The sequence below is a fragment of the Idiotropiscis lumnitzeri genome, chromosome 13 (assembly GCF_059441095.1).
Source record: "Idiotropiscis lumnitzeri isolate Australia: NSW breed Sydney's pygmy pipehorse chromosome 13, RoL_Ilum_1.0, whole genome shotgun sequence".
Lineage (NCBI taxonomy): Eukaryota > Metazoa > Chordata > Actinopteri > Syngnathiformes > Syngnathidae > Idiotropiscis > Idiotropiscis lumnitzeri.
Genome location: NC_142403.1, coordinates 10,691,723 through 10,713,482, shown reverse-complemented (window position 1 = coordinate 10,713,482; position 21,760 = coordinate 10,691,723). Strand labels below are relative to the sequence as shown.

The window sequence follows — 21,760 nt, the reverse complement described above, 5'->3', positions numbered from 1 at the left end:
TTAGACACCAAAATCATATATTTGGAGGATAATTTATTTCCGCATCATATTTTGCACATTACATCATAATAAAATTGGAATTTCTGAGATGATTTTGAATGAGGTATTTGGTGGCAATGGGAAGAGCGACCAACAAGATCCACCAGTAAGTAAGAGATGTTTTCTTTCAATCGCTACGATATGAATTTTATATCATCGAGTGTAAGTTTTTGCCATACAGCATTTTTTTTTTCAGAGAATATTCTCAATGGGCAAAAGCCCAGGAGTGAACAGCAAACCTTAGATGAGTACAGTATAGAACTGCCACTGAATAACTACAATTAAGTTTTAACTAACATTCCAGCTTCTGATATCACTCACGAGGCCACGCCCCCTTAAAGGCGCGCAACACGCAAATAGATTCCAGTTCGTGAGTGTGACTTTCGCGTTTGACGCAATGCTTAGCGCAACTCAGATTGCCGTTGACCAAACAAACCATTTGTTGTGTATTTGAAATGGAGCAAAGGCGCAACACTTCGCCGTCAAGACTGCCCAGCAATTTTGTGCCATCCTTGAATGGTAATTTTTTAAGTGAGAGAGCACATTGCACTTGTTTGCGTCAAACCCTTTGTTGTTGGGTTAGGATAATGGCGTTTTTTATACATGCAGTGAGAACTGTATAACCAAAAAATAAATATATTAGGAGCACATATTTTGCATGTACACACATATTTTGTCCATAATTAAAATTGCATTTTCATCATAATATGAAGTGCATGGTGGCCCCCTACAACATTTAGGGCAACACATCACTGAGCGAGAGCTTTAAAACAAAAAAACAAATGAACACACACTGCTCCAGGCTAGGCGGAACTGGGAGGGGCAGAGAGAGAGGAAGAAACATTTTGACTGAGCAGGTTGGGCAGAAGGTGTGGTCACAGGAAAAAACAAACAAACAAGGCACCTGGAGGATGGGTGCAGTCTGCTCCAGCAGGGCCAGGAGCAGCAGGCAGGTGGAGGGAAAGGCAGCAAGCCGTCTGTCCTCTCCAGGGTGTCACTTTGTGACCTGGTCAAGCTCGCTGCCATGAGTCAGTACGGTTCTCACAACATACTGAGCACGAACATGAGCTTGAACCGCAGAGGAGAGCCCACCACCGGGGGGTCCTTCCGCTACACCCGCAGCGAGTTTGTGCAAGGATCTGGTAACGGACACGACCACTTCATGGACGGATACAACTCCATGACCAAGACTTCTGCCGGTGGGGCAGTAGATACCATCGGAAGAATGGCGTCCACTACGGGAGGCGCAATTCGGTCGGTACAGTTTGCAAAATCAGCCGACTTTTTTTTTTTCAAGTTTAATTGCCTAAAACTTTGAACATTGTTGTGATAGCCTATCGACTAATCATGTTGAATCATTACAGCTGCAATGTCTAAAACTGCAAAATTGTAATGTTGAAGCAGCTAATATTCAAACCTTTTGATATAAATGAAGTGTATAATACTTTTCAACATTTGGGGGGGGGGGGTCACTTGATGCTTTTGAGACACATTTCTCATTTATTCCAATGGATGTGTGGCATTACATATATGACAAGAGGGAGTCATACAACGCCAACACTATTATGGTTATTAGATCCTAGTTTGGCCTTATTATTATTATTACTACTCCAATTTTTGCACTTCAACAACCCAACCACATGAATTTGCTTGCGCTAAACCATAAATGCAACACAGTACATTGACTCCACGCGGACATTGTCCAAGTGTACATGTAAAATAGAATTCAGTGTTAGTAATTCAAATTCCAACACTGAATTCACAGATACAAACTTTTCAATTTACCCAAATGAAAATCTGCATAGGCAGGTGTGTAAAATTAAATAAAGAAACACCTGCAAGTAACTTGCAGTGAAAGTAGCACACGACTACATAAGTTTCAAATATTTTGTATTTACCAGATTGCATGGTTAACTTGTTATTGGGATAAGTCAACACTGAAGTTTTGCACAAAAACATTCTACTTGTAAGATCTGCTGTAAAACTGGACTGATTTAGCCAACTACAACATCACAGTTGTTCGCAGAGCACTATACGGGTAATGAGAAGAAATAAATGAGTTGTAGCAAAGGTTTTGCATTCCCAATACGTTGACAATAACAATACTGATTGAACATTGTTACACATCTATTAGAGAGGTTCTCATTTCAGACAATGGTTCATATTGTGAGTGTATGCTTGCCTTGCATGTTGCTGAGTATAACGATCGCTGTTTCCTGGATGATAATTACATAATTTTAGGTACAATACCCGACATCTGAGTCACAATATTAGACACGGCTCTCAGAATGTAACAGTGAAGTTCAAGTTCCTCATAAATACAAACTGCACCTGCAAATCATTTTCATTAGATACAGATGGTGAAAATGTCATGGCTGTACTTTGTCGGGGTGCAATTTTTGAACATTCTTAAAAACCAAACAAAACATGACAGATACCATGTTTGCTTTCCAGTGGCCTCAATGACATCCATCAGAGGGCTGTGTCGCTTCAAGCCCAATGCCAAGAAGACCTGAGAAGAGCCGAATTTGCCCTACAGTCTGTGAGTTAAAATTCATTTGGGCCAACCTGATTGGCTTTGTGGACGATGTGGCTTTTCTTCTTGACCTTTTTCTTCTTTTTTTATAAACCTGTCTAAATAATGAAAATTTGAGTAAGCCTACTTTGTCAAGTCAAACATTTTGTTTAGCCTATATGAATTTCAATTGGGGCAAACCATAAAGCACCTGTTCCTGTTATGCATTTGCATATTTATAGTCAAATTCAGAGCACACGACAACTAGCTAAGCTAATTCATATCCATAGGTTGTTTTTTTTTGTGTGTGCCGTTTGGCTTGCTCCATCAGGCGGTGGCGCTCCCAAATTTTGTTTGGCACAGGTTGTTTTTATTTTTTTTTCACCAGATGCCCTTCCTGACGTTGCACAGCACAAAGTTGAAATTGCAAATATAAATTGCGGCATATAGGTGTGCCTTTGGGGGACCTTAACTCACTCCTTCGGTCGACCAATTAACAATAATGCCTTCGTGCAATAAAATTAGTATTTTATACAATTTGTAGTTGTATAATTGATTCATGAATAGATTTAGGTTTGGTGGTCTGAAAAGCTAAATGAAAAATGTGTGTTGAATAAGAAATTATAGAAAAAAAATACATAAGAAGTTACAACAGTTGTTGTTACCGTCTGAAATGCGTTGACATCTAAAGAGAAAGAAGCATTTCTTCCAAGACTCATGTAGAGAATTAATGTGCAGGATATAGTGGCATCTAGCGGTGAAATTGCACATTACAACTACCTAATCCTGTCCTGAGTAAGAGACTGGAAATATTTGTCCTCATTAGTGTTGTTGTTTGCCATTTTGCATTTCTCTTTTTGGTGCTTTTGCACTACAGTTTCTGTGATAATTAAATTCTTTTGATCATTTTATTTAACAATTCTGCATTTCAGGGAGGTAATATGGCTGATGCAGAGCACTACATGATGAAAGCAAAAGACAGTATCGACCAACTGAAGACCTACGCGATGGACCTGAGACAGATGGGACAGCCAAGTGACAATGTTGTCAGAACGTAAGCGTTTTACCCATACAGTCGTGGCTGTGGACTGTATTGGGGACTGACTGCGATTATCAAAAAAAGTTTACCATTACAATGACATAAATACGTATGTAGTAAAATGAGGTACTACTGTAAACAGTTAAACAAAGCCAAAACGATTCAAGTAATCTAAATTCAAAGAAACAATAAATCATCAGCAACAACAAACCAATTTGTACTGATTCACAACTTTTGGATTGTACCATTATGTGCTTCAAGCTGTATTGAGGCAGATTCGTTAGTTTGTGTACAAATGCACTCACAGAATATACAGTACGTACTTGTACAGTAACCTTATTATTGCAAGCATCCCACCTCTCCAATTCCATTCATCTCTCACTGAAATATAGTTGGGAGATTTGTAACGATCAGCTGAAGGGAGTCCACTTGGCCATGAGTGGCTCTTTGCAGAGGAGGAGGAGTGGCAAAGGAAACTCTGGTTCTTGGGAGGAGCCGGGGAGGAGCTTCCAAGAAGCTCTGGCTTGGATTGCACAGCAAAAGGTGGGGACCGTCACCTGACTCTTCGATGCGACTTGCAGAAGATGATGCATCTAGATTCAGATGGACATTTACAATAATTGCAGGGATGTACAGTATGCTGATGAGGTTTTTTTCCCCAGCGTCTGATTGAAACTACATTCTGGGGAGAAGATCCCTCTGGCATAGAGAAGGCTTTGATCAGCCACCAGAGGTTCCACAACTCTATCAAGAACAGCCCAGAAGTGGACCGAGCAAGGGGTGACCTGGTGGGTTACATTATTGTTACAATTCTAAACCTTGCGGATAATAGCACAACCAACCAGCATCCCCAATATCTAATTTTGTGCTTTGGATAGTCCTGAAATAGTCAAAAAAAGAGTGGCTCCAACGACCGCACATTTGGTCAATAGAGTTGATTCTGATCCGTATGCCGAACCTAGTACCAGAATTGAATATTGTTTAGCAACTTCTTGAGCTATTTCTATCTCTCAAGTAAGGACTATGCTTCGTGTTTTACAATCTATACGCAGCACAAAAATGTTCCAGCTTTCAAGCATTTAGAATCGGCACATATTTCAGTTCCTGTTTTTCCTACTAATATGTAAATACCGACCCCCAGGTTAAGAAAGGAGACAAAGGAAATCTTCATGCTTTGGACCAGGAGTGGGACAGTCTACAGGTCAAACAAAGCCCATTAGTACAATAAAAGTGGTGTATATTCAGTGGCGAGCCTTGTTTTTAAATCTACCAAATCCTCTATGTATCGCTACAGCAAAAGTCATTTGCTCGGATGCAGCAGCTGGGAGACCTGCAGCAGATCATTCAAGAACTGTCCAAAGAGATCATGTGGGTCAATGACAAAGAAGAAGAGGAGTTGATCTTTGATTGGAGTGAAAAGAACCTCGACCAGTACATCCCCCGGAAGCAAGAAAGCTATTCCGTTAGTATCAACATGCATACTTTGTTCCACAATATCTCTAGAAGAAGAAAATATGCTGTATATAACATTTCACTGGAATTGAATTACAAGACACCAATGGCTTTCATGAAGGGCAACAAGTCTCAATAGGAGCAATTATTTGCATTCATGTTACTTTTTGGCAGTGTAGTCAGTCGTCCAATTATTTAGCTAAACCACAAACTCTTGGTACTTGACAGAAACTGATGAGTGCCCTTGAGGAAAAAGAAAAGCACCTGAATAAACTGAAGGTCAGAGTGGATGCCCTAATAAAGAACAAACACCCGGCTTCTGACAAAATTGAGGTTTGTTCTGGCTGATACATCCATACAACAGATCATCTCCTTGCTAATCTGTGCTACCAGCACCCTTACTTAGAACATTTCAATTTTGTTCTCAAGGCATACAGGGACACACTGCAGACTCAGTGGAGTTGGCTCCTTCAAATTACCAAGTGCATTGATGTGCATCTGAAGGAGAATGCTGCATACAACCAGGTAACTCTCCAATCTTTTTGCTGGATGTGTACTCCAAAGGAGAATGACAAAGGATTGCATTGCTAAATCACATGAATGACGTGGGCATGAGTGATCATACGGAGACGTTTCTTTTTGTTGTGTATATTTGTTGATGCGATTTTACAGTGAGAGTAGTCAGTGTCGACTGACATATTATTTCGATGTAAAACTGAACTGCATCACACTGATCGTGACAGTACATAAGAGGACTCCAAACATTAACATCACTCCATACAGGCAGGGTTTTTGTTGCAGCCGTAGTATTAGATCACATTCAATCGTGTAAGTGTACCAAATAAAAAGTTGAGGTATTGGTTGGTTGCTAGCACTTAAAAGAACAAAGGAAGACATGGAGTTTCTCGAGGATCAAAACATCCGAAACGCTTTTATAATGTGACCAAGATCAGGCAGCAGCTGTATAGACAAAACAACAGTTGTACTAACACGTCTGACAGCATGTTGACGTTTCAATTAGCAACTGTAGCCATGTTAAATAATCATTACTATTGAATGTCTCCTTAAAGTTTTTTAAGGAGGCCAATGAGACATACAGAATCCTGCAGGGGCAACAGGAATCCATTCGTAAAAAGTTCACCTGTGACAAGAACACTTCACTGGAAAATCTCCTGGAGCTGCTCAAGGGATTGGAGGTATAGCTTTTTTTTACAACAACACATTACAGGAAACAAAGAAGTTATACATATTGTATATCAAATTGACAGTAGGTATCACCCACGCAGTGTTGGGCAGTAGTGGTGCTTAGCTACATATCTGAGTATGCCATCGTAGCTAGCATGTACTTTAAGGGTTAGATCTCAATGGGATTCTTCTGTTTCTGTCTCAATGTAAATATTGTTTATCATTTTATCTTAAGAGGGAGAGAGAGACGTTAAGGGATCACCAGAGGCAAGTTCAGCATCTTGTGAACAAGTCCAAAAGCATTATCCGACTGAAATCCAGAAACCCAGAAGAGAAGAGCAGCAGACCTGTGATTGTCAAAGCCTTGTGTGACTTCAAACAAGACCAGGTCAATGTTTTGACACTTCAGGATAATAATAACGAATATTGTTCATGCTGTAACGTGCTTAGTTAATTCTGAACACAGCCACATTCCCCGTAAAAAGAGACTGCAACCACATTACCTCAGTTCTTGAAAAAAATGTAGAAAAAAACATTTAAATGATTTATCTTGTTTTTTTTTGTTTTTTTTATACCTGTAATTTATATGATATAGAAATCAAAGCCAAGGTACATTATTCAAGCCGGGGGGATTGTGTTTCTTCTTGATACTACAGAAGGTGATCTGTAAGGGTGACGAGGCAATCTTGAAGGACAACAGTCAGCGCAGCAAGTGGGAGGTTACAGGGCCGGGGGGGTTGGATATGGTGATACCATCTGTGTGCTTGATCCTTCCTCCTCCCAATCCACTCAGCATCAATCTGGCTATGAAGTAAGTGATACTCACTTAAAACGCGTAGCCACCTTTTCCGCCAAGCAATAGGGGACAGTTTACATTTTTTAGTCGTTTCTATTTTAAAATTGTCCCAGAATATCCAAATTGCAACAGGGGGCATTGGTTGGAGTAGTACGGTGCATTTGTGTTGTTTGGACATAGACAAACTGTTGTCCACCATTTCACATGAATCTTTATTCTTTTTGTGTGATTACGTTCTTTGTTTCCTTTTGACAGGAATGAGCAGTACTATGAGTCTATGATGTCTTTCTGGAACCAGCTGTACATCAATGTTAAGAGTCTTATTGCCTGGCAGTACTGCATTCTGGATATCCAACGCATCAACTCGCTCACTATCTCCATGGTAAGTGATGAATAATCTCGCTTTAACATAAACTAAAATTCCATTTTCTGTTTCATTCAGGCACTATAATTAATATCTATTATCTGACCTACATCTAGTGTAATATTAAAATCCTAGAGCATCTTTCAAGGTTGCCCCAGACCCATGTATAAAAATCCACGGATGATGAAAGCCCCGTAGTCCATATAATGTAAAAATTCCTCTGACATTTATGGTTACCATCTTTCTATGACTTGTTTTTCCTCCATCCATGATTCACGTTATACTATTTTTTTTTTTTAGCTGGCTCAGATGAGTCCAGAGGAGTACTCGCAGCTTATCAACAGCCTAGAGATTCATTACGAAGAGTTCAGGCGGAGTTGCCAAGGCTCCCAGATGTTTGCTGAAAATGACAAGAGGGGCATCGAGAGTCAGTTCAATGGGGCTCAGGCCCACTATGGAACTCTCGTGATGCAGTTGCCCGTTTACCGTAAGTCAGATATGCCAATTCAAGTTAACGTCTTCTTTCAATGACAAAATGTATTTTTAAGGCTTCTGAGCAGAATCGCAACAATATTGTTGTTTGATTACAGAGTCTTGATTGTAATTGTAGTATTTTCAACTTCCCATCAATTGTCAGCAAAATGGGCGTCAGTCAATGATGGACTAATGTACCATTGCCCACCTCTGTTGACCAGTCTGTTTTTACATTTGCTTTGTCAATTTAAGCAAATGTAATTTACAAGGGTTATATGTTGGGAAGTCCCTCAGACTATTTGATAGAATAAGAACAGAACTAAAAGTGTGAGAGGATATGGTATTGGATTTTTCAGTTTTAAAAACTTCCATGCTTTTGGGTCTCTAAGTTTTTTTTTAAATCTCTGATGTCCTAAAGGTATGCTATGAAGGACGTTAGTTGACCAGGTGTCTATACGTTTGCCATATTGTGTAATTGATGTCTTGTTTTACGTATTGCATTTTTGGGAAAATGGAGCACAGTGTCTTTTTATGCTCTTGCTCCGTATACTTGGATTTGACTTAATTTGAACTCTGTCTTGTTGTTTCTTTCATCTAGAAGCCCAGCAAACCCAGCAACAGCTCATTATAATGACAGCAGCTGCCGATGAAGATGCCAGAAAGCTAGAGGATGAGCGGCAGAGAACAGAGTTGAAAAAAGTGAAAAGGGAGGTCGTGAAAGTAGTAAAGACGGAGCCGGTGAAAAAGAAGCTCGTCTCATCTTCTCATAGTTTAACGGAGCTGCATATGCTCAGATTGAAGCTGGAGGCAGCTGAGGGCTTGCTGAGCCAGCATGTTCACATCTGCTTGGGAGATGACGAGACCAGAGACTGTGGCCTCCAAATCACACAGTTAGAGGTAAACACAAACAGGCGACAAAATTCAAGCCTCTTTACTGTCACGATTACTGCACACTGATTTTGTGTTTCTATTTCTTTTTACAAAAGAGTGTGCAGCTTGATGTCAACGCAATAAAAGAGGAGTACATAAAACTGAGGGAGAATATTATGGAGGAACTGGAGAGCATGAATGATTCAGATAAAGCTCAATACCTACACAGTGAGCTTGGATTCATCACACAACGTCTCAGCAGCCTAGAGAGTAATTTATCAATTTATCTCTTGCGGTAAGACTACACATCTTCTGACTATTGTTTTTCAATTGATCACTTATCGTAGAAATAGATTGGAATTACAATGCAGGTTTAATTAATATGTCAACATATCACATATATCACATGGTTTAAGTCAGCATGAAGAATTTATTTAATACTATATTTTGGTATTTAGCTCGCAATCTACTATGGATGCCCTAGTAGATACACTGAAATCCAATATTTTCCTCTTTATTTTTTTGTTACCAGGCTCCAGGCTCTAAGCGACCTGTTGCAAAGTATGGCAAAGGCTGAAGACATAGTTAAAGTTCACGAGGCCAGATTGACAGAAAAGGAGACAACATCTCTGTTGCCGGGAGATGTAAACGACTACCTGAAGACTCTTAAGGTATATTACTGAGATATATATTGTAGAAAGTGCTGCCACTCTCCAAAGGACACGACAGTGACAAAAAGTCTTTGGACAAACCGTTATGGTGGGAAAACTTTAGCGAAGCCCAATTTCCCTTTGGCGGTTTTATCATTCTGTTGCTATTTTGCATGTTCTGTGTAGAATATTCAGGACGAGTTGGATAGGAAACGTGATGTTGTGGCCTCCATGGAAGCAGAACTTGCCAAAGCAAACCATTGGAATGGCCAGGTGGGTGGGGACTTGTACAGGTGTGACATGATGCTGTCAAAATGCACTGAGCAGGTTGGCCTGCTGTCAGACCGCTGGAGACGAATAAAGGCGCAGATAGATACCAGGTACAGCACTGAGCTATTGAAATGTAATCAATTAACTTTGAGAGAAACAATTCTGTATGCCTCTTATTAATTCATTAATTCCAGAGTGCAGGACTTGCAGCAATACCTGCCTCAACTGGAGCACTACAAGCTGTCCAGCTCCTCCCTCAGTGATTGGATTGATGACACTCGCAGAAAGCAAGACATCCTGCAGGCCACCAACATCCAGAATGTTCAATCTCTGAAGGACCACATTAACAATCAGAAGGTGTAATGACCAACATACAAACATAATTCTTTTTCATTATGATGGGTGCCTATGTCATGTTTGTTCGGACATCTGACATTTTTTTTTACTTGTGATGTTATCAAGGCTCTGAATGCAGAAATCAAAGCAAAAAGGGATACGTTAGAAAGTGTCTTGAAAAACAATGACGCCTGCGTGACCTCCATCAAGGTAAGGAGGTATTATCTATTATATTTAGGAAGAATATCTGTCTCCATTTTAGGGGTTTAGCTCTACATTGACAGATTGGCATGTATTTATATGAACATGCAAAAATGAAGAGATGGGGCCTGATTCACCACTAACTAAGAAATAATATTGAACTGCAGGATCACAGAAATAATAAATAATAATGTTACACCTGAATGAAAGCCATAAGTGTGTTAAAGGTAGCCGACTGTGTAGATTGGTTGCAACCATACATTGGTGAATACCACATAGTTGGTGAAAATTGGGACTTGTTTGAAAGCAAGTTTTGTGAATCATCTTTGTCATCAAATACAATCACGATCCTCTCTGATTCATTTTTCTTATTTGAGAACAGTAGATTCGCAACACATGGGCGGAAGTGTAAATCCAGCCTAAATTACAATCTGGGAGGATCTATGTTTAAAATGACATGATGTTGTTTTACAGGATTATGAAACCGACGTAGCCTGTTACACCTCTGGTTTAGAGACTTTGCTCAACATACCTATCAAGAGAACAATGCTAAGATCACCATCTATGGATCTGATTCAAGAGGTAAAGTGGACAGTCGCACGTGGAACTGCACAATCCGATTAAAACAAGTTCAAACTCAGAATTTAATACTAGTGAGAACATTTGTATGCAACAAATATGTAATCACTAACTTGTGTTTCTCTTAGGCTACTCAACTGCAGACCCGATACATAGAGTTGCTTACTTTGTCTGATGACTACTTGAAATTCATCGGACAGCTTCTCAAAAACATGGAGGATCTTAAGGTACTGAAGTTTGGATTTGTTAATATGTAAATAAGATAGAGTTGTATGATTACTTCAAAATAACAAAACGATTTCTCTATTTTCAAACAATCAAGTGATCTTGAATGTATCTGCCTTGGTTCCAGATCCGAAGCACTCGGATTGACGTGTTAGAGGAAGAGCTTCGCATGTTGAGGGAGGCTATGGAGCATCGCAATAACAAGAACAAGTCTCTTGAAGATGCTGTTGCCCGCTATCAGCTCGAGCTCTCCCAGTCACAGGAAAAGCTGCTGTCAATGGAGGAAATTAAGCGAACCACTGCTCTGCAGTGCAACGCCGCAAAAGACAGCCTAGATGACACTCACAACCAGCTGGCGGACCTCTCTGATCAGGTGACACGCCTCAACTACTTGCTAGAGGAAGAAAAGAGGAAGAAGAAATTGGCAGAGGAGCGTTACAACCAACAACAAGAGGAGTATGAGTCTGTCCTTAGGAAAAGACATACAGAGTTAGAGAGTGTCAGCTGGTCCAAAGTGGAAGTGGAAAAGACGATGGCAAATCAAGAGCATGAGATTCAACAGCTGCAGAGGAAGCTAGAAGAGGAAACATCGAAGGTGGCAGAACTGCAGAAGGAACTTTCAAAGGTAAGAAGCCAATGCAATGCAAAGATCAATAACTTAAAGCTCAACTATGAATCCCAGATTCATGTCAGTCATACCACAATTCAACGGCTTACGGCCCAGAGGGAGGATGACAGATCTCAGCTTCAACTGCAATGTGACAGGATACAAGCAGAGGGGAGGGTTATGGAGGACGAGCTCAGGAAGATGAAGATGTCTGTCAGCCAGGCAGAAGAACTAAAAAGGAGGGCAGAGGAAGAAGTTCATCGGCAGCGCTCAGTAATCACAGAAGAAGAGCACTTGAGAAGAGAACTGGAAAGTGAGATTGAGGTTTTGCTCAAGCAGCGCGAAGAGGAAAGCAACAAGTATGAGGAGGCTCTGGCTGAAATAAAACAGGGGTTACACAAGAAGACAGAAAAGTTGGCCTATGTCACCCACAGTCTTGAGGAAGAAGTGCGAAGGCGGAAAATTACAGAAGAAGGAAAAGATGTGCTTGAACAGACCTTGGCCGAGCTTCAAGCAAAGCTCGCTAGTTCAGCAATGGTCAGGGCCCAATTAATTGAGTGTGAGGCAGAGCTTCAGAATGTGCGTTTGGAACTGGAGAGGGAGAATAGGGAACGGGGTAGAGTAGAAGAAAACCTGAATCGCTTACAGGGCCGCATAAAGGATATTCAGTCGGTTCGAGATGGCCTCGAGATCCAGTCAGCCCGCCTAAGGAAAGCTAATCAAGAGGAAGTGTCGAAAAGAAGGCAGATTGAGCTAGAGCTAGAAAAGACCACTATGACAATGAAAGAGTACTACTGCACCATTACCACTCTACATCAGAACCAAGAGCAAGTCAATGCATCAGAAATGAAAGGTGAAGAACAGTGTCTCATGATGGAGGAGAAACTTAAAAGAAGCTTGGAAAAAAATGGGACTTATGTGGTACAGTTGTCACAACTGAGCACTGAGCTAAAGGCCCTGCAGCAACAGTTCTTACAGGAGCAAGCAAAAGTTAAAGAGGTGAACCAAAGAAATGAGGGTCTGTATAGAACTATAGAGGAGAAGAGTAAAGCTCTAAATATGAATTATTCTGAAGTTCAAAGTCTGAAGGAGAAGACTGAAGCCTTAATCAAAGAAAGACTTAGGCTGGAGGAGGAACTCAGGACATCGCGACACGATAAAGCAGAACTTTTGAGATCCAAAGAGGAACAGAATGATGAGGTGTCCTCCCAAATTACTGCCCTGGAGCTTCAACTGCAGGCCAGCGAGCGCAGCAATGTTGACTACCGTAACCTTGTCTCAGAGCTCTCCTTGGAGAGGGACAACCTCAAACTGGAGACTGAGAAAATTCAAATTCCAGCTAATGAGGTATTTGGAAGTCTGAAATCTAACCCCAGACTTGTCCAATCTTTCCAGATGAATCAAGTAGTCATAGACCAATTCCTGATTACTTGCATGAACTTCAAAATCACCTTCTCTCCATAAGCATCTGATTTCCCAAAGGGTTCAGAAGTGTCTTCAAGAAAAAACAGAAATACTTGTTACCCATATGCAGTTGGTACTACAAAACTAGATTTGTCAAGTGACAATTAAATTAGCATTTGTTGCCTGCAACACATTCTTTACTATATATTAACACAGGTGCATGTCTCTCGTTGTGTGACAGAGCAGGGCCCAAATTTTTAATGTCACAATATAATGATTTAGGTTCTAAAATATTTCAAAATGCTCCACAGAAAGGATCTTTCCACTTAGATATTAGTAATGTTTCACTTCACAACTGTCACCATTTCACGTAGGACCACAGATTCCTAATTGGTATTTCAGTTATTTGGGACATCAAATCATTTTTTTTGTTTCAGATTTCATTCATTCTATATGTACAAGTGCACAGTCACTTTGCTGAAAACTGATGTGGCAACTTGGAATACTTTCTTCTTACTTTCTTCACTATATTGCAACCAAGGAGACATACTCTCGTTTATTAACAAAGTACTTACGTTTGGCAAATGGGTTTGGAACTGATTTCAGAGATGGGCAGTTTATCCTATTCTTCCAGTCCATCCTCCGTCCTCTGTCCGCAACCTGGACACCTTTCTGTCATCGTCCCTCTGTCCTTAGAAAATGATCGTCCTGCGTCATCATCCATTCTGCATCATCTTAAAGCGCTTCTGTCCTTGCATCTCACCAGTCCATCGCCTAAAAAAATAAATAAATAAGTGTCCATGCTTGTCAAGAGGCTGAGGGCAGAGGTTTCATAATTCATTGATATTATCTAAAGCTCATTCGCTGGCCAATTTCCTATTCATATCCACTTACAGTAATTTCTGGACTACAAGACACCTGATTAAATGCCACAATACCTTAATTTAGCCATATAAACGGATTGAACGAAAACCCACTTCCGCCATTGCTTAGTCCGTCGTTTAAAAAAGATGATTAAAAAAATTCTTGCCATCTGTCCTCCGTCCCAAATTTGGGCGTCGGTTTGCTCTGGATGGACGGACCGTTCTGCTCATCTCTGTTAATTTCATTAAGTAGGAAACTTCTCCCGATCCTTGGTTTTGGAAACACATAACATTATTTTTCGTTTTTTTTGTTGACATGTTAACCAACATTGTTTTTTTTTCTTTGCTACCTAGTGCCATCTTTCTTTTTGCTCTATGTTGCAGGCATCAAATTCCGAATTATTGTATACTGTATTTGGCAACACTGCACCTGCTCTATGTGAAAAGTGCCTTTAGGTGACTTTTGTTGTCAATTGGCACCTAAAATATAAATTGTATAACTGCACCAAATTATAAATAACTTTTTACATTTTATACCATAATGCCCTGACTTTTGAAATCAGAAGTTGTTTAGTCTGTACGTTTAAATGAAGTGCATGACTTGTCATTCAAGCGTACCCGATGGTAGTTTATCTCTCCAAACTGTTCTCTCCCCCTAACCGTCACATTTTTTTTAACTTTTGCTCATTTTTCCTTTGCCCAGACCAGCACCCCATAAAATGCTTACAAGTTTGTCCAATACCTTTATTTTTGATTGATTAAAATTTTAATTTCACATGAGTAATATGCGCTGTTTTGAAACTGAAAGAAGATAATTGTTATAATTACAATCTAATGGTCTGATTTTTATGAGTTAGAATAATTATGAAAAATGCAATTGGGCATAACAAAGCAAAATGGGTTTGGGCCAAGTTTTTGAGCATGTATTAATTATAGATTTTTTTTTCTTCATATCAATTTCATAGGTTTTTAGTTTACACGTGTAAAAATTTTGTTTTTACTATTTTAATGAATTGACTCATTTTCAACTTCTTTTCTCTTTTTTGTTTATCCCACAATTTTTACAGACATCAACCACAATGCTATCACTGCAGTCACAGTGCAGTGAGACTGGAAAAGAGAGAGATGAGCTGCTACGGAAACTCCAGTTGTCTGGGACAGACAAAGATTGCCTCCGAAATCTCGAGGAGGAACTCAGACGCATTAAGCTGTCTCTGGCGTCTGAGCTTCAAAATAAGCAACATGTGCAGGAGGAGAATGAGAGGGTGAAAAGAGATTTAAGTTACTGGAAGGAACAATATGAAAGTAAGCAGGGCCTTATTAACCAATATGATGCAGACAAGGAACATCTGAAAAGGGAAAAGTCCAGTTTGGAAAGGGAGGTAGAGAGGCTGCGAAAGGAACTTAGTGAAATTGAGAAAACATATAAAGGAAAGCTGACAGTCCTCCAGAAAGAACTCACAGAGCTGACTATTGTAAGACAAACTATGCAGGATGAGGTAAAAAAAACTAGGGAACCCCCAACCTTGGACCCCTCCACTGTCATTTTTGATGGTGTCCGCAAACCTGTTACAGCAGCCCAACTGTTTGACTGTGGTATTTTGGATAAACCAACTTTTAACCGGCTCATTAGAGGGCAAAAGACTGTTCCTGATGTGTTTGAAGATATAAAAGTTAGTTTAAAAGGAACAGGCCCAATTGCAGGGGTTATAATTGAAAACCCACAGGGTGACAGTTTTATTTCTGGATGTCCCTTTAAAATAAGCCTCACTGAAGCAAAGAAACAGGGCCTTCTACCGCCAGATGCGGTTGACCTGCTACTAGACGCTCAGGCAGCCACAGGCCACATCATTGATCCCAGAACTAATCAAAAGCTAACGGTAGAGGGGGCAGTTGCCGCCGGAGTGGTAGACCCAAGAGATCAAGACCGACTTTTAGTAGCACAGGCTGCTGCCATTGGCTACAAGGATGCCAGTGCAGTGAAGCCACTTTCGGTGTACGAGGCCTTGAGACGGGGACTGATTGACAGGAAAATTGCACTGCGTTTATTGCAGGCCCAGGACTGTGTTGGAGGCGTACTGGATCCAAAACTTAGTGTTTTCCTTCCCAAAGTCACGGCTATTAGTCGTAATATTTTGGATGAAAACCTGGCTTATGCCCTGACCCAGAATCCAAAATGTTATATTGACCCGGACATTGACCAGGGTGTCAGTTATGGAGATTTGAAGAAAAGATGCAAGGCAGAGGCTCACACTGGTCTGCTACTGTTGCCAGTCACTGATCGAAAAGACCCATCCAAATTGATTTTTGATGGTGTTCGTAAGCCAGTCACAGCACAACAGTTGCATGATTGTGGGATCTTGGACAAACACTCATTTACCCAATTAACAAAGGGACAAAAAACAGTCCCACAGTTGTCAGAAGACCATAAAGTATTTTTGAAGGGGATGGGACCAATTGCTGGTGTAGCAGTTGGATCTTTAGGGACTGTGTCTTTATCAGAAGCCAAAAAACAATTACTGATGCACCCACATAGTGCAGATTTACTACTTGATGCCCAGGCAGCAACCGGCCACATTATTGATCCCAGGACCAATCAGAGGTTCACAGTAGAGGAGGCATGTACCAGAGGACTGGTGGACATAAGAGATCGAGATCGGCTCTTGGCAGCAGAATCTGCTGCTTTAGGCTATCGGGATCCTAGCACAGCTAAACCTCTGTCAGTGTTTGAAGCCATAAACAAAGGACTAATTGACAAGAAAACTGGGATACGCCTGTTGCAGGCCCAGGAGTCTACGGGGGGAATTTTAGATCCTAATCTGAGTGTGTTCCTCCCCAGAGACAAAGCTATGAACCGCAACCTTTTGGATGAGGATCTTTGTAAGGCTCTAAATCGAAATGCAGGGTGTTACCTTGATCCAGATACTGAGTTTGATGTCAGCTATGAAGCATTAAAGAAAAAATGCAAAACGGAGTTCAACAGTGGTTTGATAATTTTGCCAATTATTGGGAGAAACGACCCTTCCAGACTGATGTTTGATGGGGTTCGCAAGACAATCTCAGCAAAGCAGTTGTTTGAATGTGGAGTGCTTGATAAGCCAACATTCGACCAGTTAGTGAAAGGGGAGAAGACCGTCTCTGAGGTGTCTGCTGAAAAGGCTGTCTATCTGAAGGGAACCGGGCCCATTGCTGGGGTTCAAGCTGGGAATCAGGGAAAGGTTTCTTTGTCAGAAGCTAAAAATCAACGCCTCTTATCACCAGAGACTGCAGATTTTCTTCTGGAAGCCCAGGCTGCCACAGGCCACATAATTGACCCCACTACATATCAGAAGCTAACAGTAGAGGAGGCTTGTGCCAGAGGAGTAGTTGATATAAAGGACAGGGATAAATTATTGGCCGCAGAAGCCGCTGCTATTGGCTATAAAGATCCAAGGATGGCAAAGCCTTTGTCTGTCTATGAGGCAATGAAAAGGGGACTAATCAGTAGGAAAACTGGTTTACGTTTCCTGCAGGCCCAAGAGTGTGTTGGAGGCATACTTGACCCCGATCTCAGTGTATTCCTCCCGAAAGACATAGCGATCAAACGCAATTTATTAGATGAAGATCTCCGCAATTCTCTAAGTCAGAGTCCGACATACTACCTTTATCCAGAACCTGAGCTTGATGTAAGTTATGGGGCTTTGAAACAAAGATGCAAGATAGAGTCTCACAGTGGTCTGCAACTTCTGCCAATTTCAGAAAAGTTGGATTCCTCCAAATTGATATTTGATGCTGTCCGCAAAACAGTAACAGCACAACAATTGTTTGACTGTGGAGTCTTGGACAAAGCAACATTAAATCAACTAGTCACAGGGGAGAAAACTGTGCCGGAGGTGTCTGTGGAAAAGCAGATTTTCCTCAAAGGGACTGGTTTAATTGCTGGGGTTTCAGCTGGCTCATTAAAAAAGATGTCCTTTACTCAGGCCATGAAACAAAGTATCATTTCGCCTGACAGTGCCGACCTGCTACTTGAAGCTCAGGCAGCCACAGGACACATCATTAACCCACGGACAAATCAGAAATTTACCGTAAAGGAAGCATGTGCGAGGGGTGTAGTGTCTAAGGAAGATGAATCAAAATTGTTTGCAGCTGAAGCTGCTGCCATCGGTTACAGGGACCCAAATACTTCCCGCCTCCTGTCAGCTGGCCAGGCCATGAAAAAGGGACTCATTGACAAGAACACAGCTCTTCGTGTACTTCAGGCTCAAGAGTGTGCCGGAGGCATTTTGGACCCTACCCTCAGTGTATACCTTCCGAAAGACATTGCTATGGACCGAGATTTGATAGATGCAGACCTATACAAGGCCCTCAGTCAGTATCCTGAATGCTATCTGGATCCAGATACCCAACTGCCAGTTAGCTATCCGGCCCTGAAGAAAAGATGCAGAGCAGACACAAGCACAGGACTTTTGCTTCTCCCTGAACCAAAAAAACCAACAACTGTCCAAGGGCTACGGGGTCGGGTCTCTATCATAGATCTAGTAGATGCCAAACTTCTGGAGCCATCTGACATTAATGAATTGAAAGAAGGGAGACTGACAAGTCTGGACATTGAGTACCGCCTGCGTTCCTATTTGGGCAAGTCCACCTGCATAGCAGGAGTATTTGATGAAGCAAGTGAAAGAGTGATTACATTTTATGAAGCCATGAAAGATGGACTCTTGAGAGCGGAAACCGCACAAGAGCTGCTTGAAGCCCAAGTAGCCTCTGGATTTATAGTTGATCCAGTGAACAATAGTCACCTCACTGTTAGTGACGCTTACAACAAAGGACTATTTGGGCCAGAGTGTCTGGACAACCTGCTATCAGCAGAAAGAGCAGTGACAGGTTACAAACAGCCTGGTACAGAAAAGGTTATATCTCTTTTTGAGGCAATCAAGAGGGGGCTAGTTGTGAAAGGACATGGCATCCGACTGCTTGAGGCCCAGATTGCCAATGGTGGTATTATTGATCCAGAACACAGCCATCGGATTGATAAAGATGTGGCCTACAGCAAAGGCTACTTAGATGAGGAAATGCATAAAATCGTGACCAATCAGGATGTTGCTAGTAAGGACTTCTTTGATCCTAACACAGAGGAAAAACTAACGTACCTGGAACTCAAGAAACGTTGCATAACCAATGAGAAGACTGGCCTAATCCTTTTGCCAATTGTGGATATGGAAAAACAAGAGGCAACTATGAAAAACACCTTGAGAAAGAGGAGAGTAATAATTGTGGATCCGCAGACTAATAAAGAGATGACTGTGCGTGAAGCATATAATAAAGGATATATTGACTACAGCACCTACCTAGAGCTGTCTGAGCAGGAATGTGAATGGGAAGAAATCACCATCACTGAACCAGATGGTTCCAAACGTTTTGTTATCATTGACAAGAAGACAGGTAGAGAGTATGACATCAATCAACTGCTTGAAAAAAGAGTCATTGATCGGTCAGTTTTTGATCAGTATCGCGCAAGTGTCATCACCTTAACACAGTTTGCTGATATCATCACTGAAAAGACTCAAGGATTGCCACCAGCAGCTTCCACATTATTGTCAACGTCAGTGTCATCATCATCACCAGTAACATTGAAATCTTCTTCCCTCACAAAGATATCGACAACAATACCTTCCACGATTAAAGAGCAAAGCTTTGCAGCCAGCATGGGTTCTCAAGGATTATCTGACTCCCTAAATCAAATATCTAGTGCTTCTATCACCCTGGCCTCCCCAGTTGAAAGTGTTGGTGAAAAGGATCCTGTGGGCGCCATATTTGATACAGAGACTTTGGACAAAATATCAATTATGGCGGCTCTAAATAGTGGTCTTGTTGACACCATTACTGCTCAGAGATTGCTAGAGGCACAAGCGTGCACTGGAGGAATCATAAATCCAGAAAATGGACGTCGGCTCAGTGTCCAAGAAGCGTCCCGTCAAGGTATAATTACTGATGATATGGCTGCTAAACTCAAACCTGCGCAGAAAGCGTTTATCGGCTTTGAGGATGTAAAAGCTGGCAAGAAAATGTCTGCTGCTGAAGCCATAAAGGAAATGTGGCTACCTTATGAGGCAGGCCAGAGGTTTATGGAGTTCCAATTTGTGACAGGTGGACTTTATGACCCTGAACTGGGCTGTAGACGAACCATGGCAGATGCTTTGAAAATGGGCTGGATTGATGGTAGCACTGCAATGAAACTCCAAGACATCAGAAACCACACTAAGAATTTAACATGCCCCAAGAGCAAACTGAAGATCTCTTATAAGGATGCTCTCGACAATTGTCTGGTGGAAGAGAGCACTGGGCTGAGAATGCTACCAGCATCATCCGTGTCCTCTAGAGGAATAAGCAGTCCTTACAATTTTTTGTCCGCCCCAGGATCCAGCACAGGCTCTAGAAGTGGTTCACGTCGAAGTTCCCGAAGGGGTAGTTTGGATTTAGGCTCCCCCACCTCTTTGTCAACCAGTCATCACAGTCATACAGTCCTTACCACTGTGTCCACTAGATCTGAAATTAACAAAAAATAGAATGCATAGAGAGTCACCATCTATATCGTCATTGATATTTTATTGTTAACAAATCTGAAAAGTTCATGTTTTTGTTTTTTTTAAGTGCTGGGACAAAATTCCAAGGGGACAAAAGCAAGGGCCCTGACTGTCCTATGTGTAAGGTAAAGATATAGGATAGGGGGAAAGAGGTTGACTCATAAAAATACTCAAGCAATCAATCAGATGGGAAACAGACAGGGAACGCTAGGATTGGGAAGCCAAAACCTGTGTAAAGATTTGAGAGTCATTGCTCACACCCTATCGTCACAGTGCGAGACACTGCCAGTGATATTGACAAACACTTAATAATCTGAATACATAAAGCCGCAACCACTTTGTGAATTCCAATGACCTACTTGTTCGTGTGCTGTCTGAAAAGGGGCTTCTTTTTTAGCTTTGGGAACATAATGATGCTGTGATTGCATGTAGTCTGCATTAATTTAGGCTACGCTATTTGTTTTGTCTGTGGAGGGATGCAAGGTTAATTGCATGTGGTACTTCAAAGCTCAACTGCTGTCTGATAATAATTTGGTTGAACTGCTCATTGAGAATAATTATTCAGTCTTTGCATTTTTTTCATCTTCATTGAAACGTTACACAGACTAACGGACAGCTCTTTGAGGTGTGTTTTTCACCCAAATTTTGGTCAGGCGCCAGATTGTACAAGTTTTGGGGATTTGGAAATTTGAGGTATCACTGTCAAAAGAACAATGCTCATTGTGTTCTTAATGTGTTCTTTGTTTCTTACAGTTTAAAGCTTTAAGTTCTGTAATAGTATATTAATAAAACATTAACCTTTTGGTTCTTTGTTTCGAGTGAATTAATATTCTGCCTGTCAATACGTAGCTTGCTAGCTACCCACGCATTTCTCAGTTGAGCATGTTTTCAAGAGAACATATTCATGAGTGCTCAGTTCGTCGGGGAGACGTTATTGGCTTAACTACATTACTAGTTTGTTCCCGTTAATCACAACCGAGTCTTTTAGAAATACACATACAGGCCCACATCCCTGGCATGAAAAAAAAATAGAAAAACAATTTCGAGGGGAGAAGCTTGAGAAGGGATCGCAAATGGAGTGATCACCCTTCTACTTCCAAGATCAACAGGCTGCAATGGATGCTGAGTGGGCAATATTTATCACATAACAGAAATACGATGCTATAAAATGTTAGCTAAAACGGCGTGGGAGTCCAATTAATGAGATGAAGCACCACACGTGATTTTTCGGAAGAGCTCAAATATTAGCTAATGTTCAATCTTGAACCTTGTCATGTTCAGTCTCTGTAGCGCACAGATAGCAAACTCCAGTCCTGGAGGGCAAC

At 41.2% G+C, this 21,760-nt stretch overlaps 1 protein-coding gene across 1 annotated transcript; it reads left to right on the top strand.

Annotated features, from left to right (window-relative positions):
• The first annotated feature begins 1,059 nt into the window (after window positions 1–1,059).
• dspb (desmoplakin b) lies at window positions 1,060–21,128 on the top strand. Its single transcript, XM_088313679.1, has 24 exons — window positions 1,060–1,293; window positions 2,494–2,581; window positions 3,487–3,608; window positions 3,986–4,136; window positions 4,256–4,381; window positions 4,735–4,794; window positions 4,888–5,055; window positions 5,274–5,378; window positions 5,475–5,570; window positions 6,116–6,241; window positions 6,466–6,618; window positions 6,887–7,041; window positions 7,282–7,408; window positions 7,691–7,877; window positions 8,463–8,761; window positions 8,851–9,029; window positions 9,267–9,405; window positions 9,571–9,764; window positions 9,849–10,011; window positions 10,117–10,200; window positions 10,666–10,773; window positions 10,899–10,997; window positions 11,123–11,620; window positions 14,937–21,128. The coding sequence occupies exons 1-24, from the start codon at window positions 1,064–1,066 to the stop codon at window positions 20,415–20,417; spliced, it is 9,138 nt and encodes a 3,045-aa protein (XP_088169805.1). The 5' UTR covers window positions 1,060–1,063; the 3' UTR covers window positions 20,418–21,128.
• The last annotated feature ends 632 nt before the right edge of the window (window positions 21,129–21,760 follow it).

What these genes read in the sequence shown, in the direction of transcription:
- dspb (XM_088313679.1), top strand. Translation starts at nt 1,064, where the DNA reads ATGAGTCAGTACGGTTCTCACAACATACTGAGCACGAACATGAGCTTG. An exon ending in ACTCGCTCACTATCTCCATG is followed by an intron (nt 7,409 to 7,690) that starts GTAAGTGATGAA and finishes TTTTTTTTTTAG; the next exon opens with CTGGCTCAGATGAGTCCAGA. An exon ending in CCTGCGTGACCTCCATCAAG is followed by an intron (nt 10,201 to 10,665) that starts GTAAGGAGGTAT and finishes GTTGTTTTACAG; the next exon opens with GATTATGAAACCGACGTAGC.